Source organism: Dunckerocampus dactyliophorus, chromosome 2 (genome assembly GCF_027744805.1).
Source record: "Dunckerocampus dactyliophorus isolate RoL2022-P2 chromosome 2, RoL_Ddac_1.1, whole genome shotgun sequence".
NCBI classification, from domain to species: Eukaryota; Metazoa; Chordata; class Actinopteri; order Syngnathiformes; family Syngnathidae; genus Dunckerocampus; species Dunckerocampus dactyliophorus.
The window spans coordinates 32,191,877-32,205,499 of NC_072820.1; the positions used below are offsets into that span (position 1 = coordinate 32,191,877).

General features: G+C 40.4%; 1 protein-coding gene across 4 annotated transcripts in view; it reads left to right on the top strand.

The window, feature by feature from the left end:
* Positions 1 to 13,623, top strand: part of vti1a (vesicle transport through interaction with t-SNAREs 1A) — a 193,956-nt gene that overhangs the window by 133,849 nt on the left and 46,484 nt on the right. For 2 of the 4 annotated variants that reach the window (XM_054769076.1, XM_054769077.1), the window contains 2 exons: positions 1,767 to 1,837; positions 4,079 to 4,151. In XM_054769076.1, coding sequence (XP_054625051.1) covers positions 1,767 to 1,837; positions 4,079 to 4,144 — 137 coding nt within the window. In that variant the 3' untranslated portion in view covers positions 4,145 to 4,151. The remainder of the gene's footprint in view (positions 1 to 1,766; positions 1,838 to 4,078; positions 4,152 to 13,623) is intronic. The other 2 variants (XM_054769074.1, XM_054769075.1) reach the window with 1 other exon arrangement.

Sequence of the window (13,623 nt, forward strand, 5' to 3'; positions counted from 1 at the left end):
AATGAGAACGCAAAGCGGCCGGGAAGTGATGTGCATTCACAAAAAACGTCACACCCATTTCTGTGTGTTTACGGAAGTAAAGATTGCTGGAGTGTGTGTGCGCTCCTCCTCACATTGTGGCAATGACAGGATTTTTTTGTAAAAATTGTCTTAACCAAATGATCCTGCGTCGTGGATTAAGAAGAAAGAGGGCAAGAATGTTGGCTGTGACAGTTTGTGGAGAACTTGCTGTGACGTCTCTTCTGAGGAGCGGTCCTGTGGTTGGCAGGAACCGTGAGCCGCTTCACTGACACTTTTTAAAAAGAACTTTTGGATGACAAGAAAAGCTTTTGCTTACATCGGTGAGTACCTTTAAAGTCTCGGTAAGCACGGGTATACAGTATACACCTTTTGTTGACAGCCCATACTGCAGTCGCATCGCACACATATTGGGTTTATATCCACATTGAAAAAACCTTGATTGTGCTGTTCACACTGACATGAAACAATCAGATAGAGGTCACATATAAGCAAAAACATCGGAATTGGCCTGCAGTGTGAACATAGCCCCAGTTTAAATAGAAATGTAGAATCCTGATTTTTGGCCTGCATGCCTCAGTCGCTTGGTTTGGGAGATACTTAGCATTTTACATTTCACTGGTTGTTCAGCGACACACTTTTAGTCGAGCATTTAGTCAAACAATGGACCAAATTGTGGAGATGCGTGGTTTTCATTGGACAGTATTGCTATAAATATGTAATGGAGGCGCAAGGTGCATTCAAATTGGCGTGATTCATAGTTTAAATGAAAGTTTAGAAACCAAATATGACTTTACATTTAGTCGAACAACAGGCCAACTCAAGGAGATACAGTACATGATTTTCATCGCACAGTATCTGTGCTAATATGTAATAGCGCTGCAAGATGCATTCAAATCGTCATGATTGTTAGTTTCAATAGGCATTTAGAATCCAGGTTATTGGCATGCATGCCTCAGTTGCTTGGTTTGGGAGATACTTGGTGTTTTACATCTCAGAGGTTGTCCAGCTATACACTTTTAGTAGAGCATTTAGTCGAGCAGTGGACCAAATCTTGGAGATGTGTGGTTTTCATTGGACAGTATTGTTATACATATGCAAAGGAGGTGCAAGGTGCTTTCAAATCGGCATGATTCATTGTTTAACTGCAAATTTAGAAGCCAAATTTGATTGTGCATTTACAGAACAGCAGACCAAATCGTGGTGATACATGGTTTTCATTGGACGGTTTTACTTTAAATGTGTCATGGAGCTTCAAGGTGCATTCAAATCATCATGATTCTTAGTTTAGTGTTGTATTATGTGATGTGTTCCATTGTAACCTGTACAGTATGTGTGTTCAAATAAAATTCAACCATTACTATTACCATGACCATAAGTGTGAATTTAGAAGCCAAATTGTATTTTTTATTTAGTAGAACAACAGACCAAATCGTGGTATTATGTGGTTTTCATTGGACAGTATTGGTACAAATATACAATGGAGCTCCAAGATGCAATCAAATCGTCATGATTTATAATTTAAATGCAAATTTAGAAGCCACATTTTATTCTTAATTTGGTAGAACAGCAGACCAAATCATGGAGATACATGTTTTTCATGGCATAATATTGGTGCTAATATGTAATGAAGCTGCACGGTGCTGGAAAAACTTGAACATGCATCTTGGAAGTGCTTGAATTTGACCTTGAAACCCTGAACTGAGATGAGGTCACGTCGCAAAAACATCTGCTTGTTGTTTCCACAGAACAAGTGGGCCAAGAGATCCTCGCCAACCTTCACACCGACCGTGAGAAGATCCAGAGAGCCAGGGAGAGGGTGAGTTGCCAGCTGGACGCGCGCTTACAAGTGTTTGTCAATGCTGGTTAGCGGGGTCATCGCTCACTGTGCAGTTTGCAGAGCAAACACGGCGTGTATGCACACAATGGTGACATCCATTGCCTTGGGCACGCCTGCTTTTGTTTGCGTGTTGTAATTAATTAGTCATCAGTATTTCCTGGCCATTTGAATGAGTTTGATTAAACACACATGCAGTCCCTTCCTTCTCCTTCCCCCCTGAATCCTTACCTCCTTACAAGCAAACAGACAGGTAGGCAGAGACGAACCAAACACAGGAGGGGGGCCCCACCCCTGGTGGCCCCCCTCAAACACTGAATGCTTAAAGATCACAACAAGGCAGTGGGCCTCGCTCACGCCTTTTCAAAGGAAATCAAACATCTCCTTTCAAAATGGTGTCTACTGAGGCTACTTCCCTCTCTCTTTCTTTTGCTTTTTTTTTTAACCCCTCTCGCTATCTCTCTTCTTTCTTCCCAAGAGTCTTCTTTGCTCAACGCCGCCCCCCACTGCACACACACACACACCCAACAGGCTTTAAAGTCAGGTTGTGGGGCAAAGTAAGAAGAGTACTGTAGAGATAAATAAGCAGAATTAAGGAGTTGTTGGCAACAATTTTGTATCAAAAACAAACACTTAAAATGAATTAATGCATGAAGATTGGTACAATTTTTAACCAACGTAATAATCTATCAATAAGAAAAAAGCACACATCGTCAAGCATTATGCTCAGCAGGAGGTGGTGCCTTTGTGTTTTGCTTTTGTGGTACAAAATAGAAGTCAACGGTTGTCTTAACTCGAGGGTAAAAGGAGTGTGCCTCTACCACCAGGACACCACCCCAGTTCTGCCAGAGGACAGGAGGCAAGTCGGTAAGTTAAAGCAAGAGTTTGCAAAGACAGTCATGAGTTGTAGATGGAAAGCTAAAGCAAAAGAAAGCAGATTGAACCCCATGACTGCATTTGTCTCGAGTGCAGACACCAGTTGCAATTCTTGTGGAAAGATCCGCCAGGGTCTCTAATTCGGCCTGGGTCAAACAGTGATATTAACAGCTGTGGCTGTAGGCAACCTCCTGTTGTAGTTATTCCTTTCTCATGGACTCCAAATCATCCAAATGTTTGAAATAACTGCCTCCCCCCAATTATTGACTACTTCCAGTTAACATTGCTTCCTCTTTCTGTTGTAGTTTAATAAATGCCCTGGCTGTAATTAAAGCATTTTTGGTATACAGTAGACCCTCGCTTTTTTGGTGGTTCCATGCCAGGACCACCAGCAAATGCCCAAAAACCACAAGTATTTGATGTGTCAATAATGACCCTACTCCCCATATCACGGATATCCAAAGTTTTTCTACCAAGGGCGTCATATTGAAAAATCCAAGGATGCAGAGGGCCGTTTTTTTTTTTAATGACTTTTTTTTAATATATTTTAGGACAAGCAAAGTGAAAGGAGAAAAGTAAACTACTAATAATAATGAAAATAAATAAATAAGTAAACCAAAAAGGATATGCACAGAGTCCCAGATCACAGGTGCATGTGATCTTATCAGACATTGTCAATGTCCACAGATTGTACATACCTGTCCCATCTTTTCCAATTTCTCCCTTGTATTGTTCAGCTCTTGTGACACCACCAGTTATTAGTATCAACATGTCCTCAGTTTTTCTTTACATTTTTACTTTTTGCTCTATTTTCCCCCTTTTTGGTAATTTGAAAAATTAATTTCATGCATACAATATGCAGCAGGCCACTAAAAACAAGCTGCGGGCTGCCAAAGGCCCCCGGACCGCACTTTGGACACACCTGATTTATATTTAAGTTTTACTACTGCGTCTCACAGCAACTATGGTGCATTCAAGGACCGCCAGACAAACTGCAAAATCTCGACGCTTAACGAAAAAACATTAGCAGTGAAGTATAAAGACATAAATGTAAAAATCGTGTTTGTTTTATTTTAACACTGATACATGTATACTGTACATTTGGCCTGTGTTACCACTTATTTCTACATTTTTACCGACTTAGGGTGAATGAGATGTGTGTAAAACTTCTCTTTTTGACCAGAATTTGCAAATGTGCGGGGTCGTGACTTCTATTGTGTCTATTGTGTACTATAATGAGAAGCTTAAAGTAAAAGCTAACTCATATTTTTAAGTTAAAGTGAAAAAGTTCTCCCTTTAATAACAAGCTGCACGACTCATCCTTTCACCGCTTGTGTGTCCTTCCAGCTGAGAGAAACGGACGCCAACCTGGGCAAGAGCTCTCGCATCCTGACGGGCATGCTGAGAAGGTAAGCGGCAGGTAGGAAACTCTTAAGAATGTGCTGTCTGTCTGCTCCCACCTTGTCTATAGGGGACGCAGTCGCATCACATCGAGATAATTGCAAGTTTATCACTTCATTTCCTATTTAGCATAATAGCTATGCTGTAAACACACAGAAGTTATACAACTGAATTGTTACAGGGGGACCACATTTTTAGCACAGGAGCCGGAACTACACATGGCCACTAACATACAGTAGATGACAGTCACAGATTGTTTGTATAAAAAGATTGTTGCCTCTGCTGCTGATGTAAAGGTCCCATTTTATACTCTTTTCACCAATTTTAAATACGTCTCAGAGGTCCCACAGTAGTGTGTCGTAAGTGTGTTGTCGAAAATCTAGGCTTGTTGCTGGTATTTAAACAGTTTACTAAGCCCTACTGGGAACACACCTTTTTGTGTGTCTGTAGCTTTTATGCTAATGACTTATGTTTGTCCAGGCCTGTCTCTGACAAAGTGTGTGTCTCTGAGAAGTGGTATTGTGTACTTTATCCACTGATTACATACACTTGTTTAGCATAATAGATGTCATAAATCACATACAACAACGTTGTACCGTTAAGGAGTGGAACAGGAGGACACAAGCATTAGCAACGCTAGCATAGCTATATGAGCTACAGTGCTAACATTACACTCACAGTTTAACAGCAACATCATGCTAAGTTAGCCTATTCACTTACAAAAAACAAACTGACCAAACTTACAGCTGACTGATGGATAATTGGCAGAGCTTTGTTTTAGGATGTGTAGCGAAGGATGTTTTTTTTTGTTGTTGTTTTTTTTTTAAAGGCTGAGCTCATCTTGCTAGGGTCTGGTCGGAGATGGTGTCATGTCCATAGGGAAGGTTTTTTTTTTCCTTCATGATGAAGTGAGAACGAGCAAAACAAAAAAATGTAACTTCTCTCAAAAGTGAGGCATATTTTTTTCTACGTTTGGTGCTCATAAACAGGCTCTTAGGACACATATTAGCGCTACTGTCACGTCTTGTCTTTGGCCTTGTGGCGATGACCCCAGTATGCGGAAAGCAGGAACCAATTGCAGGAAAAACTTATCTTTTAATGATAGCTGCTGTAGGAACTCCAGGTAGACAGGTTTGCCGTAGCGTGTCAGGCTTACACAAACAAACACACGCAATGCAACAACAAACCAAGATGCACCTGAACTAAATAGAAGGAGAACTCAAATTAGCAACAGGTGCAAGTGATAAAGGAGAAAGCAAAGCAGGCAGACACAAACCAGCAAAACAGGAAGTACTACCAAAATAAGAGCATAGAACAGGAACTAAGGCATAAAAGTGTAAACACACTAAACTGTCACGCAGGCTAACTCATAGATCGTGACAGCTAGAATGTCTTCTAAAAAGTCACTTTTGCATACTCGGGGACCTTTAAAGACTCCAATTGTTGGGATACATTGTGGTTGTCTACCAGTTTGATTAGTAATATCAGTATATAAAAGTCCACCAAGATAATGGTTTAATTTTATTTGAACATGCATACAAATTACAATGAAATACATCACATAATTCAGATTTTGCTTTATTCAATATTGAAGTATTTCTCACGACATTATGTTATGTATTTTTGATGTGAGATTTCCAGCTATTACCAAATAGCATTATTTTAGTTTTACTGAAGTCCAAGGATAATCCGTTTTTATCAAACCATGTTTTTATTATGGCCGTTTCATCCGTAACTTTTTGAATTAGCTCTTGTGTGCTTTCCCCAGAACAAAAGGCAGTGGTATCATCCACAAATAATACCAACTTGTCTTTCCCCACTTTCCAAATGTCACTGATATACAAGTTGAACAGTTTTGGTCCCAGTATTGAGCCCTGGGGTACTCCACATGTAATATTTAAACTTGCAGATGTGTATTCTCCTTGCTTTACATATTGCTTCCTGTTAGCTAGGTAGCTTTTAACCCAATTCAAAACTAATCCTCTGATTCCGTTCTAATTTTGTAGTTAGGATGTTGTGATTAATTGTATCGAAGGCTTTTGTGAGATCCATAAATACTGCAGCAGCACACTTTCTGTGGTCTATAGAGTTGGTCATTTCCTCCGTGATTTCAGTCAGTGCCTTTGAGGTTGAAATGTTAGCTCCGTATTTGTATTGACTGTGTGAGTAATTTATTCTTATTAATACATTTGTCCAACCTGTTATTGAATAGCTTCTCGATAATTTTAGAAAATTGGGGTAATAAGGAAACTAGTCTGTAATTTGTAAATTGATGTTTGTGTCCATTTTCAAAAACTGGAACTACTTTAGCTGTTTTCATTTGTTAGGAAATTTTCCAGTCTGAAATGATAAGTTACTGATGTACATCAGCGGTTCTACGATCTCATTGATAACGCTTTGTATTGTTTCCATGTCGATTCCGTTACAACCAGTTGATGTTTTTGCTTTACAGTGCTTTACAATTATTAACAATCTCAGTGATTTCCTTTTTTGTTACATCAGTGAGAACCATGGAGTGAGGATTCCTCTCTGTGGTTTGGTACACCATCAAACACAAATAATTCAATGCTCCTTGCCGTGTTGTCTCATGCACCCGCCACGGATCCCATGCCGATATACACACATATACTTGTGTTCTATCACATCTCCATTTCATAAAGTGCCACTTCTTGAACCGTGACGCCGCTGTTTTATTTCCCGCTCCCTCTTTCTCTGTGTTTTTTTTATTTTTTTATTATTTTGTGTGGCCACCACTGTGTTTTTTGATTAAGAGTAATATGTAAATGACACGGCCTAAATGTAAAATCCAGGGGCTGGGAAGGAAGTGCCAATTGAAATAGATGCTTCAGTGCCCGTAGACAATTTGGGGGGGCGGCTAAAAGAGAGGGGAGGCCTGAGGAGCTCTGTGACGCCGACTGTAACCAATATTTTTGCATATGTCTCCATTTTGTCAACTTTGATTATGGCAAGAGGGGAAGACGGTGAGCAAGGGGGGGTTGTCACCCGTGGCTGTCCAGAAATCATTCATCATCCTGTCGCCCACCCTCTCCTCTCCGCCATCCCTGCTCTGTCCCTGAAGTAAATAACACACTTATTTTAATATTATCATATTAATGTTAAAGTTCAGCTGTCACCTAATGGGAAGACTTAATCAGACGTAGCATTTCTCGGCTGCACTGTCCCCTCTTTGGAACCCCCACTTTTGTTGACTTGCCTGTACCTCCTCTGCTTAACGCCCGGCTCAAATCAGGATTTATGAGCGCTCTTTCCAAAAGTGGGGGCCCCGCCTGAGAGGCTCTCTCTTTGACAACCACCCACCGCTCCGCGTGATGGAAACGGCGCAATGTTCACAGCCTCCGCTTCGCCTCAAAGCAGAAATATTTTGAATGTCTCGTCACTATTGGAATAAAAGACGACTCACATCTAAGAAAAGTAATGATTTATTAAATAATTCGAGTACCTCGATTACAAAAAATAATCGAGGATTTTTTTCCTGCCTCGAGGAATCGCTTCTGTCACCAACACGCTTACGTTACCCACGAAGAAGGAGCTTTTTAGCTCACTAATCAGTAGCTGCTCATTTCTAGCAGACAATACTGTGGAATGGAATTCCTTGTGAGATGAGAGTCATGTGTTCCACGACAGGTGTCTTCATTTTACTTTGAACACTGAAAAAACTTAATATAAAGAATATTTGTCTTACTTCTAGTCAGCTTGTCTACGTTTAGGATTTATAAATGTAGAGCCATTAACATCATGTAATATGTAGTAATCTTATAATTTAGTCTTAGTAATGTCTTAGTAATTATTATTTCTATTTTTTCCCAGTAAATAGTTACAGTCTGGGATGGATAAATTCATCTACAAAACCTCCATCATGTAGTTCATCAGACCCAACAAAATACAGTTTGTTCCTATGCACTATGTGAATTTAAGAAATAAAACGAATAATTATAATTATCTAAAAAATGAAACCAATAGGTCATTCATTAAATAGTGAAATGTTTTATTTTCTCTTGTGTATTTATAATTGCCAAAGAAACCAAGGAAAAATATGTTTTTTCCGATTACTTGATTAATTGAACAAATTTTCAGTAGAATACTTGATTACGAAAATTATTTGATAGCTGCAGCCCTGAAGAAAAAAGTAAGTCAACAATGTCTTCCTCAATTCCCCTCTTAATCCTTCACTTACGCTTCAACTCACTACCTTTTGATTAATAGTCTATTTGTACACAGCACTGTCGACAGCACGGCATTGTTCTGGGGGCCACATTTTCACAATGCTAAGGACCCCAGGTGGCACTTCCCCCTTCACTATTCTTCTTACAAGTGGTCCTCAGTTTACGGGTTTCCGAGTCTCCAAGTTACGTACGCGGTCCCGTAAATGAATCAAAAACGTGTTTTTGTTCTGTAAAGACGAGACTCACTGGAGAGATAATTACAGAGGAAAAATGCACTATCTAAGGCTCACACGCATGCCACACAACAACACTGGATTGTTGCGACCATCATTAAGTAAGAATGACAAAGATGTGGTGTTATGAAAGTGACAGTACTAACCAAGCAACGTAGTGGTCTTATTATGGAGATGCTAGTGCTTTTTTTTGTTATACTGTATTATATTATGTTATTACTGTCTCATTGAATTATTGTATGTAATGTTTTATTACTGTATTATATGTCCTTCATGTGTTCTGTGTACAGCGGGAGTGACCGAGGAGTTAATTTTGCTATAATTTAAATAAAAGCTCAAATGAATGATAGTCATAAAGTCATGAATTAATGCCAATGCTTTTTTACCGCAGTCAGAGATTGACTATATCAGTCATTCCCAACCACCATGCCGCAACACATTTGTATGCCATGAAAGATCATCAGCTGTGACAATTTTACATAACTGCTCCGATAATGATTACTTATTTTCTACAAATAATGTATCTTTGTTCATTTGTCGAGCAGCATAGTATTTAGCGTCATTTCCGGTGTATAAGCCGCTACTTTTGTCTTAAACTTTGAACCCTGCGGTTTATACAGTGGTGTGGCTAATTTATGACCATGTTCTAATGTCGTGACATCTCCTATACTTCAGAACTACTACTAATCGTTTCATTCTCAGGACATTCAATCGATCGCAACTGGACTGTTCAGATTGTCTTCGAAGATGTTTCGCCTCTCATCCAAGCAGGCTTCATCAGTTCATGCTCAAAGACTAGGTGGGACACACACCAGTCAGACTAGATAGGACAGCTCTAGTCTAGTTCATCCTCAAAGACTAGGTGGGGCACACACCAGTCAGACTAGATAGGACAGCTCTAGTCTAGTTCATGCTCAAAGACTAAGTGGGACACACACCAGTCAGACTAGATAGGACAGCTCTAGTCCGAGGGACTGGTGAAAGATCCAATCTATTTATCCTCTAAATGAGGAGGCAGGTCCAGACAGGAATAGTTGGCTCTTTAGTGGTGTCACATGATGTCAAATGTCATTCGGGTGGTGTCACCTTTGTTAGCATCCCATTCAGATACAATGATGATCATGGACCAAGGTGGCCCTGCCTTGTTGATTTCTTAGAGGCTAAATGACTTTGACTTTTAGGAATGGATGAAAGGACAGCATTGTATGTGGGAGAAAAGTGGTGTCGTAGACCCCCCCCCACTCTGTTCAGAGATGGTTTCTCTACCTTAATGTGGCTTTCCTCACTCCTCTTTCACGCAATCCTTCTTCTCTGTCCAGAATGTGTACATTTTTGCCCTCAAAACAGTGTTCTTTCTCTTTGAGATGCAGGTAGACTGCAGAGTCTTGAAGAATTAGCCCGTCTGTGTTGTGCCAACGGCTGCTTAGTTTCCCCAATGTAAAAATGTGTGCATTCTTCACTGCACTGGACAGCATACACCAGATTGTTCTTCTGGTTATGGGGTGTCCTGTCTCTGGGGTGTACCAGCCTGTGTCTCAAAGTGGTAGCAGTTTTGAAGTGCACTGATATTTTGTGTTTGTTAAAAATCCTTCTGAGTTTCTCTGACAGGCCTGAGACATGATGACAATGTTATTGCGTCTGCTACTCTTTTCTTCCTCATCTCTTGCTTGTGTTCTTTCTGGAACGAGATGCACTTTTCACAAACGACCAGCTGGGGTGACCGGAGGTTTTGGGGGCATCCCTCAGGTGCTTATGCTCCTTCTCTTTGGCCTGTGGGCTGGTAGGAACATTATCAGCTCTCTGTTGTAGGGTTCTGATAACGCCCAGTTTGCGTTTCAAAAGTAGGTATTGGTGAGTGTGTGTGGGTTTCCTGTAAACACCAACATGAAGCCCCGTGTCATCTGCAATGTGAACGTCACAGTCCAAAAAAGCCAACTTATTGTCTTTGACATCGTGTGAACGAATGAACCGAACTTGATGTTTTGTCCACTGACTTAATGTGCTCGGTGAAGGCTAGCATATCTTGGCTTCTAATTTTGAGCCATGTGTCATCCACATATCTGACCAATGACTTGGTGCTGTTCCCTTAAAGGAGTTCAGAGCCCTCCTTTCCATGTCCTCCATGTAGATGTTGGCCACGAAAGGGGATACTGGTGACACCATAGCACGACCGTGCTTTTGTCTGTAAAAAGTTGCCATGAATTGGAAATATATTGAAATGATGCAGAGGGTGTGTTCAAGGTATAAATGTTGCCTCACAGTTTCCACTGCATCCTGGGTTGGAATACAGCTGAACAGGGAGGTGACGTCAAATGAAACCAAAGTTGAAATTTTGTCCACTTTTAAGTGTCTGATTGTCTTGACAAAGTCCATTGAGTTTTGGAAGTGATGTGGTGTTTTGCCCACCAGAGGTGCTAAGATGTTGGCCACATACTTCGCAGTAATGTAAGTTACAGAGTTAATGCTGCTGACAATGGGTCTGAGGGGAGCCCCTTCTTTGTGTATTTCTGGAAGAACATAAATGCCAGGGACGGTCTCTTGTGGATGTAATTGGTAATAAAGTGCACGGCTAATCATTTCTGACTTCTGTAATGTTTGCAGGTGCTGTATGATTTTCTTCTTGTACAGACTACTTGGGTCTCTTTTTAGGCTGTCATATGTGTTGGCATCATTGAGAAGTGTAAGCAACTTGTCATGGTAGTCAGTTGTGTTAAGAATTACTGTGCATCTCCCCTTGTCTGCTGGCAGGATTGTGATGTTTTCATCTTTGCTCAGCGATGTCACAGCTTTTCTTTCCTGAAGGGTGAGGTTAGAAGGGGGAGCCTTGGCATTAGGGAGAGCTGCCGACACTTTTAACCTAACTTGTTCCCCTTAGGTTTCAGTTAGGTTCTTTTTCCTAATAGCAGATTCTGTCGTTACTAATCGATACTAATCGTTTAAATACCTTGCCCTTGGAGATTCAGTGAGGAAACGGTAACTCTTTCTTGTGGCAGGAGCCAATCACGGGCTATAAGGGAACTCATGACGAGCTTGTCAACCCATCGGAAATCGCAGAAGGTCATTACTCAATACAATAGTCTGACTGATGATGTCATCTAAGGCTATAATTATCACACAACCACTTAACACTCAAAAGGTAGCTAAGAAATATGCAAGACAAGTACCAATACGAGTTCAAAAAAAGAAAAACAACTATTTTCATTTCTTTCCATAATGCATTATTCCCAGCAGAGCAGTTCATTGGCTAATGGATTGGCAGCAATGGTAGCATTGGCCAATGAACTGCTCTGCTGGGAATAATACATTATGAGAAGAACGTTATAATAAAAATCATATTTAGAAGATTATAAACTGGTTTTCTATGCTCTAACTCCAAAAATATTCGATTTATAAACAGGGAATCTTACTTCACAGAAATTCAATTATTACGGTTGTTGTGGAACCAATTAACCATGGTAAATGAGGACTTCTGTGACATTTCTGTAATATAAAATATGTGGGTGGGAAACACTGCTCTATATGACTGTAGTCCTGTCCAGTGTTGTGTATGTGTTCCACAGTGTTTACATACACGGATGAAAACTTCATCCACAGTGGAACACATACACAACAATGGACAGGCAATGGCGTGCAGTGATACGATGGGAAAGAAAATAATGCCGGGCGATTGTGAGGTCTGTTGTGGGGGGGGGTGTAAGTCACTGTTGATGCACTACACAGCTAATGGGGATGTTGTACAACTTCATGCCATAAAATCAAAACTATCCCTTTAAGAGCTTACTGCAAAATTGCTCAACAAAGATCTTCTATCTAACAGGAGGCTAAGATGAATGACTAACAGAAAATTTCAGTCCTTGTTGGTATTTTCTCACCTCATGTCCAAGTGTCTCGCTACTCCGGTGTAGTTTATCACCCTGGCTGAGAAACAATTAGACACTCATTAAGCCGACTGTCAGGGATCAAGAAAGCCAATTAACTACAGTATAAAGACTATTATATTGAGCCACAGAGACACGTTTCAAATAGCTGTTGCTTTGTTTAACAAAGATGTACGTTCAAGTACCTGTTTTTGCCAGTGGGAAGTAGAGGTGTGTTTATTTAGGTAATTTGAAGATGTCTATCCTCAAATGTCACACATGTTTGGCTCGGCATGTTTGGACCATCCAGTGCTATTTCTAGTAGCTTCTAGTCCGAGTGCAGTGCACATGTACATTGTATGTACAGTAGTTGGCAGTGCCAAACTGCACCTTACATGGTTTTTCAATGATTTTTTATGTGACTAGCTTCTTTTTTTTGGAGTCCTTGTCAAGAAGTTGCTTTTTAGTGTTTGTGTTGTTTTGAAGGCTAAAATGAAGAGGCCGATATTAGTGCAGACAACATGTCTGAATTTCTTGTACTCAGCATACAATTTGACACTTGTATGCTTCACTGCTCTCCATTTTGGTGCATTTTGCTGGTTTCAGTTTTGACTTCAGTCTGTACAGTACAGATAAATAAATAGATATCAGTTTCTCAATTGCATTTCAAATCAGGGGGGCGCAAAAACAGTTCTGTCCCCCAGTGGGGGCATGACAGAGAATAATTGACAACCACTGCTGTAATGTTCGGCGAGGAACGCAAGCGTCCATGAGTGATCGCCGCAACAATAGGCTTTAATGCAGGTTTGAATGATCTCACAACAGGCACAACAATAATGACATAATAGTCATAATCATAACACAGGCTACTGTTGCGGCCATAATCCGCTCCAAACTAAAACTTAACTCCACTGTCACTTCCTGTCCTCCACCAATTTGGAACACATTTATTGCAACACGCACGAGCCTGAGTCTTAATTTATGTCTTGAAGGGCTTATTTATGACTTACTTATCGCCGATTATGTGTACTATATAGGGTAATAGGAGTGTAAAGTCACCTTTATGGGGTGTTATTGCATATCTAGAGGGCTCTAATAATGTATTTAGAGGGCCGTAAACAGGTTTTATATGCTGTATGAAAATATTCCATTTATAAAGAAGGAATCCTACTTCATGGAAATTCACTTTAACATGGTTGGGTCTGGAACCAATTAAC